The 23391-nt window shown below is 39.8% G+C and overlaps 1 protein-coding gene across 4 annotated transcripts in view; it reads left to right on the top strand.

Annotated features, from left to right (window-relative positions):
* cdk17 (cyclin dependent kinase 17) overlaps positions 1–23391 on the top strand; it is a 233546-nt gene that overhangs the window by 173913 nt on the left and 36242 nt on the right. For all 4 annotated transcript variants that reach the window (XM_063072254.1, XM_063072253.1, XM_063072251.1 and 1 more), the window contains one exon: positions 20070–20126. In XM_063072254.1, coding sequence (XP_062928324.1) covers positions 20070–20126 — 57 coding nt within the window. The remainder of the gene's footprint in view (positions 1–20069; positions 20127–23391) is intronic.

Below are 23391 nucleotides of genomic sequence, written 5' to 3'. Positions count from 1 at the left end.
ATATATAGGCCCCCAAACAGTAGCCAGGATGTGGATATATATTTCAATAGGAAATACAAAAGGCATGTAATAAGGGAAATTTTATGATAGTCACATACATAAAGTTGCTGGTGAACGCAGCAGGCCAGGCAGCATCTCTAGGAAGAGGTACAGTCGACATTTCAGGCCGAGACCCTTGTCAGGACTAACTGAAGGAAGAGTTAGTAAGAGATTTGAAAGTGGGAGGGGGAGGGGAGATCCAAAATGATAGGAGAAGACAGGAGAGGGAGGGATGGAGCCAAGAGCTGTACAAGTGATTGGCAAAGGGGATATGAGAGGATCATGGGACAGGAGGTCCGGGGAGAAAGACAAGGGGGTTGGGGGGAACGCAGAGGATGGGCAAAGGGTATAGTCAGAGGGACAGAGGGAGAAAAAGGAGAGTGAGAGAAAGAATGTGTGTATAAAAATAATTCCTCCAACCTGAGTGTGGCTTCATCTTAACAACACCTTATATTCCGTCTGGGTAGCCTCCAACCTGATGGCATGAACATCGACTTCTCTAACTTCCGCTAATGCCCCACCTCCCCCTCGTACCCCATCCATTATTTATTTTTATACATACATTCTTTCTCTCACTCTCCTTTTTCTCCCTCTGTCCCTCTGACTATACCCCTTGCCCATCCTCTGCGTTCCCCCCAACCCCACCTGTCTTTCTCCCTGGACCTCCTGTCCCATGATCCTCTCATATCCCCTTTGCCAATCACCTGTCCAGCTCTTGGCTCCATCCCTCCCCCTCCTGTCTTCTCCTACCATTTTGGATCTCTCCCTCCCCCTCCCCCTCCCCCTCCCCCTCCCACTTTCAAATCTCTTACTAACTCTTCCTAGAGATGTTGCCTGGCCTGCTGCGTTCACCAGCAACTTTGATGTGTGTTGCTTGAATTTCTAGCATCTGCAGAATTCCTGTTGTTTGTTATGACAGTCATTGAGAGTTCCGTATGCAGGCAGTTTGGAAAATCAGGTTGGTGCTGGATCCTAGGAGGGAGAATTTGTAGACTGCCTATGATATGGCTTTTTAGAGCAGCTTGTGGATTGAGCATTTCTGGATTGGGCAGTGTGTAGTGAATCAGATTTGATTAGCGAGCTTAAGGTAAAGGTACCCTTAGGAGACATGATCATAATATAGAATTCGCCTTGCAGTTTGAGAGGAAGAAGATAAAGTCAGATGTATCAGTATTTCAGTGGAGTCAAGTAAATCACAGAGGCTTGAGAGAGGAGCTCGCCAAAGTTGATTGGACAGGGACACTAGCAGGGATGACAGCCCTACTCCAGCCAACTCCAGTGGCTGGAGTTTTCGGGAGCAATTCAGAAGGTGCAGCTTAAATACATCCTAAAGATGAAGATGTATTCTAAAGGGAGGATGAGGCAACTGTGGCTGAAAAGGGAAGTGAAAGACAGCATAAAAGCAAAGGAGGGAGCATGTAGTATAGCTTTTAAAAAAACAATAGAAGGCAACTAAAAAATACCTTAAGGAGAGAATATTATATATTAAATATGAAGGTAAACAACCCAATAATATCAAAATGGCAAAATGGCTACCTAAAGTTTTTTCACACACATACCTATATATATATATATATATATATATATATATATATAAAAAGAATAAAAAAGAAGTAAGAGTGGATATTGCAGTGCAGAAAATGAGAGTTAGTAATGGGGTACAAAGACAGGGTGGATGAACTTAATATGCATTTTGTGTCCGTTTTTTCTGTGGAAAACATCTGAGAGTGTCAGGGCAGAAGTGACTGCAGTTGCTATTACTAAGAAGGTGCTTGGGAACCTGAAAGTCTGAAGGTAGAAAAGTCACCTAGACCAGATGGACTTGACCCTGGGGTTCTGAAAGAGGTAGCTAAAGAGATTATGGAGGCGATAGATAGATACTTTATAGATCCCAAAGGAAATTACAGTGTCACAGCATTACAAGTGCACAGATATGTAAATATTAGAAGAAACGTAGAAAGAATAAAAAATAAGTTACCTCAAACAGTCTAACAGGAAGTAGGGGGGGGTCATCACTTCCCCAGCTATAAGTTGACTCATTATAGAGCCTAATGGCTGAGGGGAAGGATGACTCGTATAGCACTGTTTGGAGCAGTGCAGTTCTTAATCTATTACTGAAAGTGCTCCTCTGTTCAGCCAAGATGACATGCAGAGGATGAGAACCATTGTCCAGATTTACCAAGATTTTCCGTAGCATTCTAATCTGTTTATTGAGCCTGTTGGCATCATCCATGTTATGTGATTATGAGGACGCGCAGTCCCCTTTTATTGTCATTTAGTAATGCATGCATTAAGAAATTATAAAATGTTTTTCCAGAGTGATATCACGAAAACACATGACAAACCAACTTAAAAACTAACAAAAACCACGTAATTATAACACATAGTTACAACAGTGCAAAGTAATACCGTAATTTGATAAGAACAGACCATGGCACAGTAAAAGTCTCGAAGTCTCTCGGAAGTCCCATCATCTCACGCAGACGGTAAACCTCCAGTGCCGCCAGCTTGCCGGTGCAGCATCCGACCACATTCCGACCCTGAGTCCGTCCGAAAAACTCCGAGCCTCCAACCCACCTCTTCGACACCAAGCACCATCTCTGCCGAGCGCTTCAACCCCGGCCCCGGCAACAGGCGATACGCAAAGCCGAGAATTTGGGGCCTTCGTCTCCGGAGATTCTTGATCGCACAGTAGCAGTGGCAGCGAAGCAGGCATTTCAGAAGTTACTCCAGGTGTTCCTCTGCGCTTCTCACAGCTGTCTCCATCAAATCCGGATTGTGCACAGCCCCTAGTTACACATGCGATATTCATTCGGAACGGCCGCGTGCGCTGCGTTGCGTCGCCATCTTCTCCTCCTGAAGGTTAGTGTCATCGCCCCAGCACACTGCCGCATAGAAGATGATTATACTGGCGACAACAGACTGGTGGAGCATGTGAAGGAGAGGTCTGCATACTGCAAAGACTCCTCAGGAAGTAGACGCAACTCCAGCCCTTGTTGTACATAACCTCTGTGTTAATCTTTGTAATGATCTTTCAAGAATCACTAGATTCTGCAATAGTTCTGGAGGACTGGAAAACTGCAAATATCACTCCACTCTTTCAGAAGGCAGGGAGGCAAAAGACTGGATATTATCAGCCAGTTGGCGACTTCAGTGGTTGGGAAGATGTTGGAGTTCATTACTAAGGATGAGATTTTGGGGTACTTGGTGGTGCATGATAAAGTAAGCCAAAGTAGTCAGGGTTTTCAGAAGGCTTTTGACAAGTTTCCCCACATGGCGCTGCTGAGCAAAGTAAGAGCCCGTGGTGAGCATAGATAGAAGATTGGCTGACTGGCAGGAGGCAAAGAGTCAGAATAAAAGGGGCCTTTTTGAGCTGGCTGCTGGTGAATAGTGGTGTTCCTCAGGTGTCTGTATTGGGACTGCTTCTGTTCGCATTATATGTCAACAATTTGGATGACGGAATTGATAGCTTTGTGGCCAAGTTTGCAGATGATACAAAGGTAGATAGAGGGACAAGTAATATTGAGAAAGCAGGGAGTCTGCAGAAGGACTTGGATGCAAGGCTGCAGGACCAGATTGTGTCAGTACCAGGGTGCTCAAAGCCTGTGCCCCTCAGCTATGTGGAGTACTTCGCCATGTCTTCAACCTGAGCCTGAGGCTCCGGAGGGTTCCTGTACTGTGGAAGACATCCTGCCTCATCCCTGTGCCGAAGACGCCGCGCCCCAGCGGCCTCAATGACTACAGACCGGTGGCATTGACCTCCCACATCATGAAGACCCTGGAGAGACTTGTTCTGGAGCTGCTCCGGCCTATGGTCAGGCCACACTTAGATCCCCTCCAGTTCGCCTACCAGCCCCGACTAGGAGTTGAGGATGCCATCATCTACCTGCTGAACCGTGTCTACGCCCACCTGGGCAAGCCAGCGAGCACCGTGAGGGTCATGTTTTTTGACTTCTCCAGTGCGTTCAACACCATCCACCCTGCTCTGCTGGGGGAGAAGCTGACAGCGATGCAGGTGGATGCTTCCCGGGTATCATGGATTCTTGATTACCTGACTGGCAGACCACAGTACGTGTGCTTGCAACACTGTGTGTCCGACAGAGTGATCAGCAGCACTGGGGCTCCACAGGGGACTGTCTTGTCTCCCTTTCTCTTCACCATTTACACCTCGGACTTCAACTACTGCACAGTGTCTTGTCATCTTCAGAAGTTTTCGGATGACTCTGCCATAGTCGGATTCATCAGCAAGGGAGATGAGGCTGAGTACAGGGCTACGATAGGAAACTTTGTCACATGGTGTGAGCAGAATTATCTGCAGCTTAATGTGAAAAAGACTAAGGAGCTGGTGGTAGACCTGAGGAGAGCTAAGGTACCAGTGACCCCTGTTTCCATCCAGGGGATCAGTGTGGATATGGTGGAGGATTACAAATACCTGGGGATACGAATTGACAATAAACTGGACTGGTCAAAGAACACTGAGGCTGTCTACAAGAAGGGTCAGAGCCGTCTCTATTTCCTGAGGAGACTGAGGTCCTTTAACATCTGCCGGACAATGTTGAGGATGTTCTACGAGTCTGTGGTGGCCAGTGCTAACATGTTTGCTGTTGTGTGCTGGGACAGCAGGCTGAGGGTAACAGACACCAACAGAATCAACAAACTCATCCGTAAGGCTAGTGATGTTATGGGGATGGAACTGGACTCTCTCACGGTGGTGTCTGAAAAGAGGATGCTGTCTAAGTTGCATACCATCTTGGTCAATGTTTCCCATCCACTACATAATGTACTGGGTGGGCACAGGAGTACATTCAGCCAGAGACTCATTCCACCGAGATGCAGCACAGAGCATCGTAGGAAGTCATTCCTGCCTGTGGCCATCAAACTTTACAACTTCTCCCTTGGAGGGTCAGACACCCTGAGCCAATAGGCTGGTCCTGGACTTATTTCATAATTAACTGGCATAATTTACATATTACTATTTAACTATTATGGTTCTATTACTATTTATTATTATGGTGTAACTGTAACGAAAACCAATTTCCCCCGGGATCAATAAAGTATGACCATGACTATGACTATGGATTGGGAGAATAGAAAAAGAAGTGGCAGATAGAATATAGTCTGGGGAAGTGTATGGTTATGCACTTTGGTAGATGGAATAAAGGCATAGATTATTTTCTAAATGGGAAGAAAATTTAAAAATTAGTTGAAAGTTCTTGTGCAGATTGAGTCGGTGGTAAGGAAGGCAAATGCAATGTTAGCATACATTTCGAGAGGACTAGAATATAAGAGCAAGGTTGTGATGCTGAGGCTTTTTAAGGCATTGGTCAAACCACACTTGCAGTATTATGAGCAGTTTTAAGACCATAAAGTGCAGGAGCAGAATTAGGCCATTTGGCCCATTGAGTCTGCTCCACCAATTCACCATGGCTGATCCATTTTATACCCAATCTCCTGCCTGCTCCCCATATCCCTTCATGCCTTGACCAATCAAGAATCTATCAACCTTGGTCTTAAATATACATAAAGTCTTGGCCTCCACAGCTGTCTGTGGCAAAGGATTCCACAGATTCACCACACTCTGGCTTAAAAAAATTCTTCCTCATCTCCATTCTAAAAGGACCCCCCTCTATTCTGAGGCTGTGACCTCTGGTCTCCACATCTACTATATCAAGGCTTTTCACCATTTGATATTTTTCAATTAGGTCATCCCTCGTTCTTCTGAATTCTAGTGAATACAGGCACAGAGTCAAACACTCTTCATATCACAAGCCATTCAATCCTGGAATAATTTTCGTGAACCTCTTTTGAACCCACTCCAGTTTCAGAATGTCCTTTCCAAGATAAGAGGCCCAAAACTGCTCACAATACTCCAAGTGTGGCCTCACCATTGCTTTTATAAAGTCTCAACATTACATCCTTGCTTATATGTTCTAGTCCTCATGAAATGAATGCTAACATCACGTTTGCCTTCCTCACCACAGACTCAACCTGCAAACTAACCTTTTGGGAATCCTGCATGAGGACTTCCAGGTCCCTTTGTGCCTTGGTTTATCGTATTTTCTCTTCATTTAGAAAATAATCAACTCTTTCATTTCTTCTACTGAAGTGCATGACCATACACTTCCCGATACTGTATTCCATCTGCCACTTCTTTGCCCGTTCTCCTAATCTGTCTAATCCTTCTGTAGCCTCTCTGCTTACTTAAGACTACCTGCCCCTCCATCTTTCTTTATATCGCCTGCAAATTTGGCGATAAAGCCATCGATTCCATCATCCAAATCATTGACATATAATGTAAAAAGAAGTGCTCCCAACACAGACCCGAGGAACACCACTAGTCACCGGCAGACAACCAGAAAAGGCTCCCTTTTCCCACTTTGCCTCCTGCCAATCAGCCACTGCTTTATCCATGCTTGAATCTTTCCTGTAATTCCATGGGCTCATAGCTTGTTAAATAGCCTCATGTGGCACCTTGTCAAAGGCCTTCTGAAAATCCAAGTACAGAACATCAAGCAATTCTCATTTGTCTATCTTGCTTGTTATAGCTTCAAAGAATTCCAACAGATTTGTCAGGCAAGATTTTTCCTTGAGGAAACCACGCTGTCTACAGCCTATTTTATCATGTGTCTCCAAGTATCCTGAGACCTCATCCTTAATAATTGACTCCAACATCTTCCCACATTACTGAGGTCAGACTAACTGGCCTATAGTTTCCTTTCTTCTACCTCTCTCCCTTCTTCAAGAGTGGAGTGACATTTGCAATTTTCCAGTCTTCCGGAACCCTTCCAGAATCTAGTGACTCTTGAAAGATCATTACGAATGCCTCCACAATCTTTTCAGTCACCTCTTTCAGAACCCTAGGGTATACACTATCTGCTCTTGGTGGCTTATCTACCTTCAGACCTTTCAGTTTCCCAAGAACCTTCTCTCTAGTAATAGTAACTTCACATACCTCATGACCCCTGGCATCTGGAACTTCCACCATAATGCTAGTGTCTTTCACAGTGAAGACTGATACAAGTACTTATTCAGTTCGTCTGCCATTTCCTTGTCCCTCATTACCACCTCTGAAGAAAATTTTGGTATCCTCCTTAATATTATTGGCTAGCTTACTTTCATATTCCAACTTTACCTTCTTAATGACATTTTAGTTGCCTTCCATTGGTTTTTAAACACTTCCAATCCTTTAACTTCCCACTAATTTTAGCTCTAATTATATGCTCTCCTTTGGCTTTTATGTTGGCTTTTACTTGTTAGCCACAGTTATGTCATCTTTCGTTTAGAATACTTCTTCCTCTTTGGGATGTATATATCCCGGGCCTTCCAAATTGCTTCCCGAAATTCCAGCCATTGTTGCTCTGCCTTCATCTCTGTCAGTATTCTTTTCCAGTCAATTCTGGCCAACTCCTCTTTCATGCCACTGTAATTCTACTCCACTGTAATACTAATGCATCTGACTTTAGCTTCTCCTCAGGTTTTAGCATGAATTTGATTATATTATGATCACTTGCCCCCAAGGGTTCTTTTATCTTAAGTTCTCTAATCAATTTCGGTTCGTTGCACAACACCCAATAAAGAATAGCTGATCCCCTATTGGGCTCAAACACAAGCTGCTCTAAAAAGCCATCTCATAGGTATTCTAGAAATTTCCTCTCTTGGAATCCAGCACCAATCAAATTTTCCTAGTCTACCTGCACTTTGAAATACACCGTGACTTTTGGCCTATGTTTTCTATCACCCATTTTACTTTGTAGACCTCGTATTTACTGCTCTTTGGGGGTCTGTATACAACCCCCATCAGGGTCTTTTTACCCTTGTAATTCCTTACCTCTATCCATAATGGTTCAACGCCTTCCAACCCAATGTCACCTCTTTCTGATGATTTGATTTCATTTTTAATCAAAACAGCAGTGCTGCTCCCTCTGTCTTCCTTCCTGCCTGTCCTTCTGATGCATTGTGAATCCTTGGACATTAGGCTCCCATCTTCTTTCAGCCATGATTCAGTGATACCTACGTCATACATGGCAATCTGCAACTGTGCTACAAGTTCATCTCGCTTATTCCATATACTTTGCACATTCAAATGTAACACCCTCAGTCCTGTATTCACCCTTTTGGATTTTGTTCACCTTTTACATTGCATCTCATTTTGTTGACTGCAATTTTGCTCTATCAACAACCTCTCCTCACTACACATTTGCCTCTGTTTGTAAACCAGCTACCTCATCTTTAGCATTATTACTCTGGTTCCCATCCCCCTGCCAAATTAGTTTAAATCCTCCCAAACAACTCTAGCCAATCTGTCCACAAGGATATTGGACCCCTCCTCTGGTCAAGGTGTAACCTGTCCCTTTTGTACAAGTCATACTTTCACCAGAAGAGATTCCAATGATCCATAAATCTGAACCCCTGCTGCCTGCACCTGTTCCTTAGCCAAGCATTTACCTGTCAAATCATCCTATTCCTTTCTTTCTTTTTAAATCTTTTTATTGAGTAAGTATACAAAAAAGGTAAGCCATATAAACATTAATACAATGTTAAAGTATAATAAAATTCCAAAAGATAACAATACCAAAAAGAAAATACTACAAACAATGTAATTTAAGCATAAGAAACCAAAATAACATAATAGTATACTAGATTTTATATATATCAATAGAAAAAAAGAAAAAAAAACCCCCAAAAAAAAAACCCACCGTGCAACTAACTAAAAGCAAAGCAAAGCAATGGGCTAACTTGAAACCAAACAGAGTTAAACTTAAAATCACGTCCTCAATCCCGACCTCCATTAAAACAGTGAAAAAAAAACAAGAAGGGTAAATATTACATTAAATGAAAATATCGAATAAAAGGTCCCCAAATCTGTTCAAATTTAAATGAAGAATCATGAAGGTTACTTCTAATTTTCTCCAGATTCAAACATAAAATCGTCTGAGAAAACCAAAAAAAGGTAGTTGGAGCATTAAGCTCTTTCCAATGTTGTAAAATACATCTTTTCGCCATTAAAGTAAGAAATGCAATCATTCTACGGGCTGAAGGGGAAAGATTACTAGAAATTTTAGGTAGTCCAAAGATAGCAGTAATAGGGTGAGGAGAGATATCTATATTTAATACCTTAGAAATAATATTGAAAATATCTCTCCAAAAAGTTTCCAAAGTAGGGCAAGACCAAAACATATGAGTTAAAGAGGCTATCTGCCCCGAACATCTATCACAGAAAGGATTAATATGCGAGTAAAAACGCGCTAACTTATCTTTGGACATATGTGCTCTATGCACCACTTTAAATTGAATTAGGGAATGTTTAGCACAAATAGAGGAAGTATTAACTAATTGTAAAATCTGCCCCCAATCATCCACAGAAATGGTAAGCCCCAATTCCTGTTCCCAATCTACCCTAATCTTATCAAATGGAGCTTTCCTGAGTTTCATAATAATATTATAAATCATAGCCGATGCACCTTTCTGACATGGATTAAGGTTAATTATCGAATCTAAAATATATATAGGAGGAAGCATTGGAAAGGAAGGAAGTATAGTACTTAGAAAATTTCTAACTTGTAAATATCTAAAAAAATGTATTCTTGATAGGTTATATTTATTAGATAATTGTTCAAAAGACATAAGGGAACCATCTAAAAATAAATCCAAAAACCGTAAAATACCCTTAGTCTTCCAAGTTTGAAAAGCGCGATCCGTAAAAGAGGGAGGAAAAAATATGTTACCTAAAATAGGAATCGCTAACCCGAATTGATTAAGATCAAAAAATTTTCTGAATTGAAACCAAATACGCAAAGCATATTTAACGATCGGGTTAGAGACCTGCTTAAGGCGTTTCGAATCAAAAGGAAGAGATGAACCTAAAATAGAACCAAGTGTATAACCCTGAACAGATTGTAATTCCAATGCTACCCATTTAGGAATAGATAGTATATCCCGGTCAAGTAACCAAAATTTCATATGTCGAATATTAATAGCCCAATAATAAAATCTAAAGTTAGGTAATGCTAAACCTCCATCTCTCTTAGCTTTCTGTAAATGTATTTTACCCAGTCTCGGATTCTTATTCTGCCAAATAAATGAAGAAATTTTAGAGTCGACTTTATCAAAAAAAGATTTAGGAACGAAAATTGGTAATGCCTGAAACACATATAAAAATTTTGGCAAAAAAAACATCTTAACTGCATTAATACGACCAATCAAAGTTAAATATAAAGGAAACCATTTAGATGAAAGTTGAGTAATATGGTCTATTAATGGTAAAAAGTTAGTCTTAAATAAATCTTTATGTTTACAAGTAATTTTAATCCCAAGATATGAAAGGTAATTATTAATCAATTTAAATGGAAATTTATAATATAAGGGAAGATGTTTATTAATCGGAAAAAGTTCACTCTTACTAAGATTTAATTTATAACCTGAGAAAAGACCAAATTGTGCTAATAACTCTAAAACAGCAGGAATAGATCTCTCAGGATTAGAAATATATAAAAGTAAATCATCAGCATAGAGTGATAATTTATGGGACTTTAATCCCCGAGTTATCCCAGTAATATTTGAGGATTCTCGAATAGCAATTGCAAGAGGTTCTAATGCAATATCAAATAATAGGGGACTAAGAGGACAGCCTTGTCGAGTACCACGAAAGAGAGGAAAAAAAGGTGAGTTTAAAGAGTTAGTACGAACCGAGGCTACAGGGGAGTGATATAACAGTTTAATCCAGGATATAAATTTCAGGCTAAAATTAAACATTTCAAGCACCTTAAATAAATAAGGCCATTCTACTCTATCAAAAGCTTTCTCGGCATCTAAAGAAATAACACACTCAGGAACATTTTGTGAGGGAGTATAAACGATATTTAACAATGTACGAATATTATAAAAAGAGTAACGACCTTTAATAAAACCCGTTTGGTCTTCCGAAATAATAGAAGGAAGTACTTTTTCTAGTCTATTTGCTAATAACTTAGAAAAGACTTTAGAATCAACATTTAATAAAGATATTGGTCTATAAGATGCACATTGAGCAGGGTCTTTATCCTTCTTTAGTATTAAAGAAATTGATGCTCTATTAAAAGATTCCGGAAGTTTACCAAGTTTCAAAGAAGCCTCAAAAACCTTATAGAGCCAGGGAATCAATAAAGAAGCAAAACATTTATAAAATTCAACGGTAAACCCATCAGGGCCAGGAGCTTTCCCCAGATTCATAGAAAAAATAACATTCTTAATCTCATCCATTGTAATGGAAGTATCTAATAAAGAAGACATATCCTGTGAAATCTGAGGAAAGTCTAACTTATCTAGAAAATCATTCATATATTTAGAATCTCGAGGAGACTCTGATTGATATAAAGAAGAATAAAAATCACAAAAGGTTTGATTAATCCCCACATGATCCAATATCAATCGATCATTTTGGTTATAAATCTGATTGATTTGAGATTTAACATAATTAGATTTCAATTGATTAGCCAGCAGCTTGCCAATTTTATCACTGTGAACATAAAAATCACTTCTTGTTTTCTTTAATTGGTTTACAATCGAGGACGAGAGTAGTAAACTGTGTTCCATTTGAAGTTCAGTTCTTTGTTTGTATAGCTCCTCAGAAGGAGCCATAACATATTTCTTATCAATTTCTTTAGTCTTGTCCACAATTGCCATCTCCTCCTGCTTCTGTTTCTTCCTCAAAGCAACGGAATACAAAATAATCTGACCCCGAATATAGGCTTTAAAAGTGTCCCAAAGAGTGTTAACCGAAATATCTTCTGTATGGTTAATTATTAAAAAAAGCTCAATCTGTTCATTCATAAAATTAACAAAGTCCGAGTCCTGAAGCAACAGCGAATTAAAACGCCATTGTCTATTGTTTGGTATATTGGCCATAATTTTAATAGAAAGCTTAAGTGGAGCATGATCCGAAATGGTTATAGAATCATAATCACATTTAATCACTGAAGGAATGAGACGAGAATCAATAAAAAAATAATCAATTCTTGAATAGGAATGATGAACATGTGAAAAAAAGGAAAAATCTTTTTCCTGAGGATGCAGAAAACGCCAAATATCCGTCGACCCAGAATCAGTAAGGAAAAAATTAATCAAATTTGCAGATTTATTAGGTAAAGTCCGTAAAGGAGCTGAACGGTCCAAAGCTGGAGATAAACAGGTATTAAGATCTCCGCCCCAAATCAATGAAAACTCGTTCAAATTCGGAAACTGATCAAACAATGATTTATAAAATTCCGGACAATCCATATTAGGAGCATAAACATTAACCAAAACTACTTTTTTATTAAATAGTAAACCACTAACCAATAAAAATCTACCATTCGGATCAGAGATAATATCCTGTTGTATAAAAGTAACTGAGGAATCTATAAAAATAGAGACGCCTCGAATCTTAGCATTGGAGTTCGAATGAAATTGTTGTCCCTTCCAGAATTTGAAAAAACGTAGTCTGTCCCCCCTCCGTACATGGGTCTCTTGTAAAAATAAAATTTGTGCTTTAAGTCTCCGGAACACTTTAAAAACTTTTTTTCTTTTAATAGGATGATTAAGACCATTAGTATTCCAGGAGACAAAATTAATAATAGACTCCATAAATCCTAAAGTCAACCCACAACAGGGAGGATTGACAATAGGCGCGACCCACAAACCCGGAGAGGGAACAGAACATACAAAAGATACCGGGGAAAAGGACGCAACCAGTACTTCAATAATGTATATAGCCCAAAGAAAAACAAACTAAAACGTGAAGCCCCTCCCGCCACCCCCCAGCCCAAGACCCCAAGGCAAAATCTAAAGCAGACCCGCCAGAAAGAAGCAAGCGCTAAAACTACCCCCATGACTTCCGGTATACGCTCCCTAAAAAAAAGGTATAAATATGAAAAGGATCAGCTAATTGTAAAACAGTAAAAAAATAAGTAAAAAAAAGTTAGCTCAATTAGAATACACACAGAACAGAACAAAAGCCGGAAAATATATATTAAAAAAAAAACCACAATAAACCTCAAACTCATGAATAGACACAGCAACAAAAAAAATAGGATTATTAACATAAAGTGATTATAAAAAGCAAAACAGAATAAAATTTAAACAAAAACTACAAAATTTAAGGCCGCACAGGAAATACGTAAGATGACAAAAGGGAAGTAACCATCCAGAATCCCCTGGGAAAAGAAAGAAATGACGCAGTTAAAAAGAAAGTTTAGTAGCCATATTAAGAAATCGAAAGTAAACTTTTCTGCCCAAATAGGGCACAGAAAAGTTAAAACCAACCAATTCACAGCCTCCGATCGACGGAGAAAATTAAAAAGAAAGCAATTAAGATGTTGGAGATGAAAGTTGATCCAGATAACTCTGGGCATCCGATGGAGAATCAAAAAAACGAAGGGCTCCATCTGACATGCGAATCCTTAGACGTGCAGGGTACAGCAGCGCTGGTCTTAAATCCCTCTTATAGAATTCCGACATCACGGATCTGTAACGGACCCGTTGGTCCCAGATTGGTTTACTGAAATCTTCCACGAATCGGAACTTAAGATCCGAAAAATCAATGAAACCTTTAGATCGAGCAAATCGAAACAGTCTCTCCTTGTCTTGAAAGTAATGAAAACGTAAAATAACATGCCTAGGTCTATCTGACCTAGACGAGTATGATGGGATTCTGTGAACACGATCCAGTAGCGGTGGTTGGTCAGGAAATACAGTAGGGAATGCATCTTTTAAAAGTTGGGAGAAATATTTCATGGGGTTGTTACCTTCAGCGGCTTCCCTCACGCCAATCATTCGTAAATTCTGCCGTCGCATTCTAGATTCCAAGTCAGAGTTTTTAAAAGTCAAAAAGTCAAGTTTCTTCTTCATTACATTAATTGTTTCTTCGATTTTCCCCATCTTAAGCTCACTTTGTTGCGCGAATTTTTGAAGATCAGATATAGCCGACTGATGTTCCGCAATACATGTTTGCATCTTATCAATTAAACCGGCAATTTTCTGGAAATTAGTTGAGATTTCCGTATGAATCAGATCTTTAACAGGGCCTGCAATTTCCGTACGAATCATCTCCCTAACAGAGGTTGAAATTTCCCTCTGAATTAACTCCGCTATCGCTTTCAAAGTCACCGGTGATTCAGTCGGAGGGAGATCCGTAGCTTTCGGTTTAACCGGAGGTTTACCATCCTTGCCGTCTTTCTCGTTCTTAGACATAGCAGATCTAAGTTCCATCCAGTTGTCGGAGAATTCAGTTTAATTCAAAGTATTGTAAGAGTTGATGCCTTAATGGTTAATTAAAGTATAGCTGACCATAGAGAAAAAAAACTCAGAGGTAATGGAGCGAGTCAAGAACGCGACTTCACTCCATGAGCGCTACCGGAAGTCTCCATCCTATTCCTACCCTCACTGGCACATTGCACAGGCTGCAACCTAGAGATTACTGCCATGGAGATGCTGTTTCTCAGCGTTCTATCTAGCTCCCTAAAATCTCTCTTCAGGACTTCACCACCTTGTCATTTATACCAATATGTATCAAGACTTCTGGCTGCTTACCCTCACCCTTGAGAATGCCATGGAACCAATCCAAGACATCCCTGATCCTGGCACCAGGTGGTAACATAATATCTGGGCATCCTTATTGCACCCACAGAACCTAGTCTGTTCCTTTGACTAGAGAGTCCCCTAACATCACTGCAGTCCTCTTCACCTCTCTGCTCTTCTGAGCCCCGGCACCAGACTCAGTGCCAGATACCCGGTCACTGTGGCTCATCCAGTAGATCACCCCCCCCACCCGCCCTTGAAAGTATCTAAAGTTGTATACTTATTATTGAGGGGAGTGGCCATAGGTGTATTCTGCACTGGCTGTGCATTTCCCCCTCCTTCTCCTGACAGTCACCAAGTTACCTGTCTCCTGTGACGACCTCCCTGTAGCTCCTGTCTGTCACCTCCTCATTCTCCCATATGAGTTGAAGGTCATTGAGCTGCAGCTCAGTGCACCTGGTACAGATGTGTTTATCCAGGAGACTGGATGTCTCCCAGATTTCCCACATCCCACGCACAGTACAAAACACTGTCCTTAGAGCCACTTTCTCTAAACTACTATGCCCTAACAGACAAAGAGTGAACAGATAAGTACAGAAAGAGAGTAACTTACAAGATACCTTATCTCACCCAAGCCTGCTAAAAGCCACTCTAAACACTGCCACACTGAAAAGGATGCCTGCTCTGTTTGCGCCTGCGCTATTTTTATTGGCCCTTTCTAATGAATCCTTCTTGCTGATTGGTTGCTCCTCACCTCTGAGTAACTGCCACTAAGTTCTGCCTTTAAAATCTCAATTGCCTTCCTAATGTCATTCACCTAGCTCTTTTTACACACTCCCTGACGTCAATTGTCCAATTCAGAGAAAACTGCCGTGAAGCTCTGCTTATTAAATCTTGATCGCGAACCTGACAAAGGTAGCCCCTTTTACTTCTATTCAAAAGGTTCAAAGGAACATCTAAACAAGCCAGATGCATCTTAGAAACTAGTCCTGTGGACTGATTAAGTTAAAATAGAACTTTTTGGCAGCAATAAGCAAAAGTATGTTTGGAGAAAAAAGGGTGCAGAATCTCACGAAAAGAACCCCTCTCCAACTGTTAAGCACGGGTGGATCGATCATGCTTTAGGCTTGTGTTGCAACAAGTGGCACGGAGAACATTTAGTAGTAAAGGGAAGAATGAATTCAATTAAATACCAGCAAATTCTGGAAGCAAATATCACACCGTCTGTAAAAAAGCCAACGATGAAAAGAGGATGGCTTCTACAACAGGATAATGAACCTAAACACACCTCAAAATCCACAATGGACTACCTCAAGAGGCGCAAGCTGAAGGTTTTGCCATGGCCCTCAGAGACCCCTGACCTAAACATCATCAAGAATCTGTGGCTAAACCTCAAAAGAGCAGTGCATACAAGATGGCCCAAGAATTTCACAGAAATAGAAGCCTTTTGCAAAGAAGACTGGGCGAAAATCCCCCAAACAAGAATTGAAAAACTCTTAGCTGGCTACAAAAAGCGTTTACAAGCTGTGATACTTGCCAAAGGGGATACTTGCCTAAGTACTGCCGTGCAGGGTGCCCAAATTTTTGCTTCGGGCCCTTTTCCTTTTTTGTTATTTTGAAACTATAAAAGATGGAAATAAAAAGGTTTTCTTGCTTAAAATATTAAAGAAATGTATCATCTTTAACTTTATGCCTTTTGGAAATCAGTTCATCTTTTACTCATTTAGCTATTCACAGTAACAAATTTTGACCAGGGGTGCCCAAACTTTTGCATGCCACTGTAGGTTCTTGGTTAGTCAAAGGTTACAGGAGAATGCAGTTGAGAGGGATAATATGCTCCAACATGACTTATGGTCTTTTATACTCTATATCAAGGCTGATAAAGGCAATCATGCTATTATCTTTCTTTCCCTCAGTTATGTTGACATTTTCAGGGAACATATCTTTTTGGCATCCAGAAGGCTGATTTTACTGGAACTGAACAGTGAAAGACTGAATTTTAACAGGGCCCAGAATAAGTAGGATTGTAGATGGATCACAATAAGCTGCTCTATCAAAGCTCCTCTGGAAATTTTCAGGCTGTAAAAGGGTGGAGTGGAATGACTTATTTTGACCCCTAAACATCCCCAACTGCATTTTCTCTATCCTAGGAGAATCTTAGCCAGCAATATCAGCCTTTTGAACCAGAGTATATCATCTACTCTCTATCAAGTATTTCTGTTCTCATGATACTTTCTTAGGCAACCACATTACCCATCCCAGCGTCTAAATGAAACAGTAATTGACTTGTACTTGCATTTGGGTGTATAACATTTTATTCTTACAATGTATGTCTCCTCTGCATTGGAGAAACCAAATGGAGATTAAGTGACCTCCTTGTAGAACACCTTTATTCATTATACAAGGATGACTTCGAGTTTCCAGTTTCTTGCCACTTGAATTTTCCATCCCAATCCCACGCTGCTGCCAGTATAAGAGAGGAGATGATGCCTGGTGATCAGCTATGTAGTTGGTCTGAATAGCTGAACAGGCTTGAAGGGCTGTGTGACCTATTCCTGCTCCTCTTTCCTTAAGTTTCTGATCTTGTCTTTCACCTCTTCCAAAATTCCAACAAAATCCATCATCTTTGAATAAGCCTTAGGACTCAATATTGAGTTCAGCTTTTTTGAATAATGACTCGTATTTGTCTGTGTAAGAATTGGCCAGTTCTGTATACCAGTTAACTGTAACATCTCTTTTTATTCCTTGAGCCCATGCTTTCTGGCCCACTGAGTATTTCTGGCATTCTCTTTTATTTCATATTTTGCATCAACTGCGCAATTTTGTAGCTTTCACTGCCAGCATTGTTGTCCTTTCCTTTGCCCTCATTCATCTTCCTTCATTTACACTTGCCACAGACAGACCACCCTCAGTAGGTGCCAACACCTGTGTCCCCGGATTCTCTGTCTACATGAATTGACATTACTTTTGTTCTCATTTCTCATTTCTCATTTCTGCAGCTGAAAACACACTTGTTTTCTTACCTTTCCAGTTCTAAGTAAGGATTATTGATCTGAAATTTTAAATTTCTCTCTATAGATCTTGCCTGACCTCTTGTGTATTTCCATTATCTTCGGTTTCCATTTATGATTCTTCATTGTTTCTGAATATCTTCAATATTCATAATGCAAAAATTACTGAGCCACACTGTGCTACACCCAGCTCACTGACTGGCCTTGTGCTACCACTTGCACTTTCCATGGAAGCAGAGGCCAATTGACTTGACCTTCCATACCACTGAGGTGGAGTAACCTTTGAGAGCAGGAAGTCATGGATTGTGCCTCCCTCAGGCACTGTTATCTTACAGTCTTTGACAATTTGTCATTGCCAAATTATTTGATCCATTTAAAAATGTTTCTCTGTTGGGTGAAGGCACATAAAACTCCAAGTTGAGTTAAATAATTTTTTAAAAAATGAAAATTGATAAAAACCAAAAATATCAAGAATTAATTAAAACTATTAAGTGACTCATATACTTACCCTCACATTTTTTTTCTGGATGAAAGAATTGCCATTTGAAAGGCAGTCATTCAGTCCATTGATGTTCTGCTGTTAAGCTCAATGACAAACAAGCTTTGTCATTACAGGAGCCAAGTGCACCAGGTTGTCTCAGACATGCTTCTGCTGAGTGTGCACAAAAGTCAAAAATGGCCTTGCAGCGTTTATCATTTTATCTAGCCATTTAAAAAAATTATATGAACAACTACTTGCATAAAACTACAAGTCAACTGGAAGTACTTGAAAACTTAAAGTAAAGCCATTAAAGCAAATGAATATAATCTGGATACAGGCAACTTATTCCTAAGAATCAAAACATCTGATGCCTTAACAAAAGATCACTTAGCAGTAAATTACACATTTTTCACGCTTCTAGAACAGACAGGTCACAGACTGATCAGTGCATGTTACCAGTTATGCAGGTATCAAAGTTCAAAAGTAAATTTATTATTAAAGTTGATATATATCACCATATACTACCCTGAGATTCATTTTCTTATGGGCATAATAATTCTATTGAATAATAACTGTAACAGAATCAATGAAAGATCACACCATCTTGGGTGAGAGTTTATTTAGATATACACCCTGCATATATCCAAATAGCTTTGTGGTGGTGGAGGAAATTGCTTGACCATTCACAGTGCTTTGTGGATACCTGTTTTGTCTGATCTCTGCAGCTTCTCAATTGATATTAGGCAAATTGTTTCAGCATATGGATATTTCACTGCAGCGCACCTTTCAGTAATTCAATGTATAAATCAGTGGTATAGCAGAACTGTATGTAGTGCCAGTTATGACATGCCTAGAGACCAATTAAATTTTACATTTTTTTTACTGAATAAATGTGATTCACAGTTCATTTTTAAGATTGTTCCAGTTAGCCTGATTATATAGTTGTGCATGGTGCATTATAAACCTTTTACAAGAAAGCTGTTGGATATTCAAATGTAGTAACAGATACTTCAAGGACTATTTTCAAGTAATAACTTTGATAATTTTGTTGGTAATGATCACGGTTATTAATCAGGAACATTGTGTACCACTGGGTGAGTGATAAAATTTGTGTATATATTATATAGGACAAATAAAATCAATAAATATGGTACTTATTTAGCAATTCTATATTAACTTCCCTTGCTTTTAGGAGAACAAATACTGTGCTTTGTGAGGGAGTATTCTTTGAAAATGCAATTTCAGAAGCAACGTAACAGCAAGGATCTCAAACCTGTTTTATCAGTCAGTGGGATTGTGACATACCCATGACCTGACTACCTTAAGGGAACTGGACCTTTGCCCCATATCCCTAAACTTTTTTGCATTAATCAACCAAACAACTGATCAAATATCAATATTTTACCATATTTTATTATGGCAGTGAATGTAGCTGTCTAGCCTAACTGAGTTTTTGCCAGCTTTCAGAGCACTCCCATCCTCCACTAGTTTTCTCTGTAACTTATTTTTCCCACATTCCTGTCATTGCACCTACCTCTTCACCCTACTCCTTCACATAGAATTTACAGCAGCCGAATAACTACCAACATTGGGAAGTTCACAAAAACCGAAGCATCTGGAAGAACACACATGGTTGCAATGTACAAGCTTCACACAGCTAACACCAGAGCTCAGTGTTGAACTGCAGTCACTCTGCAACTCAATTACCTTTTGCATGCCTGATTATTGAAAGACTTGACTCTTAATTTCCAAGAGGAGAAGGGGTAAAATATAGTGCTTTAATAAATATTTAATCATTTAGACCAAAGCAGTAAAACTCAGAGCAGTTTCTTGTGGTAAATCAGTAAATGTTCTTTTGGGCAGTGCAATACAATATGTAAGTATATTCTGGAATTGATTTTGCTTAGATTGTGTATGGCCATTAAGAAAATAAACACACTCATTGTTACCTAAAGTTGATAACTATAGCAGAATATAAGTTTTAACCATTCTGTATTTTTTTGTAGTCTGAGATTGGATTTGGGAAACTAGAAACCTACATTAAGTTGGACAAACTTGGAGAGGTAAGAAGTTCTGCAGCTTTTCAGTAATTTGCCAGTAAGAGGAGACAATTTGAGCAAAGAGTAAATTATGGTAAATAATGGAAACTTGCTGCTGGGAACTACACTGAGTTACTATTGAACCAAACAGATTGAGAATTTTACTATTTTGGTGCTAACTAAATGCAGTGATGGTCAAGTTCAAAGTAAAATTTTATTATCAGAGTACATACAGTATATGTCACCACTTACAACTCTGGATTCTTTCTGTGGGCATACTTAGTGTCATGAACCCCGTGATGGGAATAAAGAACTAGCAGAGATGGAAAACACTTTGGAGTCCAGTATTGCTATAAACTAATAATATTTATTAGTAACTACGTGATACAGTAATATAAATGTAAATAAATCAAATAGGTTAGCAATGATATATATATGTAAGTAAATCAGTAAGTGTGGAAATATATGTATGAAAAACCAAGCTTCTTTAAGATTAGGGGTAAAAAGATACAGTCTTATGATGATGAGTAAAGTTCAGTTCAGTTCATGGTATTGAGTTGAGTAGTGATGGAGAGAGAGAGAGAGGGAGAGATTTGAGTCCTCAGGTGAGCAGATGCCGTCGATCTTCTCGTTGTCCTTCGAACTCCTTTAAAAGTCACCAACTGTGACTTTAACAAAGGGGACCGATTTTCTGTGGTGGAGCTATCCCCCAGGCGAGGGTGGACACATGGACAACTCCCCACCAGTCAACCCCTTTCCTCTTTCCACTGCAAGAGTGATGGATCGATCTGCCTGATCAATCCTCGAAAACCCACTTTTCCTGCGGGCACAACAATGCTCATTCAGTGTCCAGAACATGTGTCTCAGGTCTGTATCACCTGATCTCCTATTTTATCTTCTCATGCTGAGCATCAACTGTCATTCAAATAACTCCTCCTTCCTCTCTGTGAAAGAAATACAAGCAGGCAATAGTCCTTGAAGAAAGTGTCAACAACCTGCCGAAAATCATAACACCGAGTGTCCATTAAATAACACCGCCTTTGGTCCCCATAGCAACTTACGAGCTGCTCGGTGTTGTCTCCAACTCCAACTCAGTAGAAATCCAGATTTGCTTCCAGTGCCTTAAAGTGACAGTCCAACCGTTAGTCTTCGTCTCTCTCTCTCTCTCTTTTCGAAAGCAGTGTTCATAGGGGTACTTCGGGATCCCATCACACTTAGCAACTCTGTAGAACAGTAACTTTAAACTGTAAACATCAGGAACTGTTAACTGTAAACAAACTCTGCAAATGTAGATATAAATAAATAGTAATAAATAACAAGCATGAAATAACAGATAAAAGAGTCCTTAAATGAGTGTAGTAATCCCCCTTTGTTCAAGAGCCTGATGGTTGAGGGGTAGTGACTGTTTCTGAACCTGGTCATGAGTCCTAAGGCACTTGTACCTTCTACCTGATGGCAGCAGTGAGAAAAGAGCATGGTCTGGGTGGTGAGGATCTTTGATAATGGATGCTGCCTTTCTGCGGCAACGTTTCATGTAAATGTACTCAATGGGTGGGAGGGTTTTACTCATAATGTACTGGGCCAAATCCGCTACCTCTTGTAGGATTTCTACTCGAAGGCATTGGTGTTCCCATACCAGGCCATAACGTAGCCAACCATACATCTACACACTTTTTTACCACACATCTATAGAAGTTTGCCAAGGTTTTTGATGACTTGCCGAATTTCCGCAGACTCCTGAGGAAGTTAGGTGCTGTTGTGTTTTCTTTGCAATTATATGATAGGTCTCTGAGATGGTGACAGTCAGGAATTTAAAGTTACTGACCTTCTCCACCTCTGATCCTCCAATGATTACCGACTCATGGATCTCTAGTTTCTCTCTCCTGAAGTCTACAATCATTTCCTTGGTCTTATTGACGTTGAATGAGAGGTTGGTGTAATTACACCACTCAGCCAAATTTTCAGTCTCCCTACAGAATGCTGATTCATCACCACCTTTGATATAACCCACAACAGTGGTGTCCGCAGCAGACTTGTATATGGTGTTGGAGCTGTACCTAGTCACATAGTCATAAGTGTAAAGCGACGAGAGCGGGGGGTTAAATTCCTATTCCAGCAGGTGTTGGTAAGACATAATGCATGTTTTGAATAGTCTGGTACTAAATATAATACCACATCTACCTTTACTGGAATGATACATACAAATTATCATGGCACTTCTTTGTTAAAAGCAGAACTACAGTATTCCAAGAATATGTTCTTGCAATTTTGGAATTGTGTCTAAAGCACTGGAAAATGTTCACCTTTGGGTACTGAGCTCTTTTTAATTATTAATAACCTGAAAATAAGCTATTATTACTCAGATGATTTTTATCCTGTATGTTTGTTTTCAATAATGTTTGAACTTTGAGTCATAATTGGAGCAGGTACTGACTTTGACAATTCAGTGAAGACTAAATTAACAGTTGGAAATAAAAACAGTACAGAAGATATTGAGCAGGTTGTGTAGAATCTACAAGGAGAGAAAAAAAGCTAATGTTTCAAAGCATTGAAACTTCATCAGATCTGGCAAAGTGAGAAAACATATTTTACATTGCAGAATTTGAAGTTTTAGAAAGATTTGAGGGCACAAATAAGAAAGAATGTCCTGGAATTTACACAGTGAACTACAGTGAGAATTCCAGCGTTCGATTCAGCATCATTATGTTGGAATTCTGACATTTCTGTAAATGTCCACCCTATTCTCAGTTTCACAGGACTTTTTCTGGATATCTCTATCTCAGAGGATAGTTTAAGCAACCAAAGTCTGTTATAAGCCCAGTGACGCACTCTTCTCCTCCTCTCCCCCCCCCCCCCGCCCCAACACCTTCGCAAGTATGTAGACAAATCTTTCCACCCTATTTTCAGGTAACAACGCCACTCCATTCTCCTAGTTACTCTGTCTGTATTGCAATTATTTTAATTATAAGACTTTTTACAGTGGTGCCTTCAAGATGATTAGCCTTCTTTATAATCATTTCTTCCCCCTTTACCATTGTTGAAATGGCTGTCAATTGTGTCTCCTTTACTTCTCACTTCTTCTCTCAGCCTGTAGAATTCACTTGTTCTTATTTTCACCCCACTGGTTTCCACATTCTGTGGATCATTATCCATAATTTCAGTCACCTTGAGTGGGTTTCCTTCACCAGATGTATCCTCCCCTGCTTTTACAGTATGTTCAAAGGGACTGTTCCCTCCATAACTCCTTGTTCTGTTCTTCCATTTCCACCAGTCAATCCCTTTTTCACAA

The sequence above is a fragment of the Mobula hypostoma genome, chromosome 20, assembly GCF_963921235.1.
Source record: "Mobula hypostoma chromosome 20, sMobHyp1.1, whole genome shotgun sequence".
Lineage (NCBI taxonomy): Eukaryota > Metazoa > Chordata > Chondrichthyes > Myliobatiformes > Myliobatidae > Mobula > Mobula hypostoma.
Note: the sequence above shows the minus strand (reverse complement) of the source record. Positions and strands in the feature narration are given on the sequence as shown.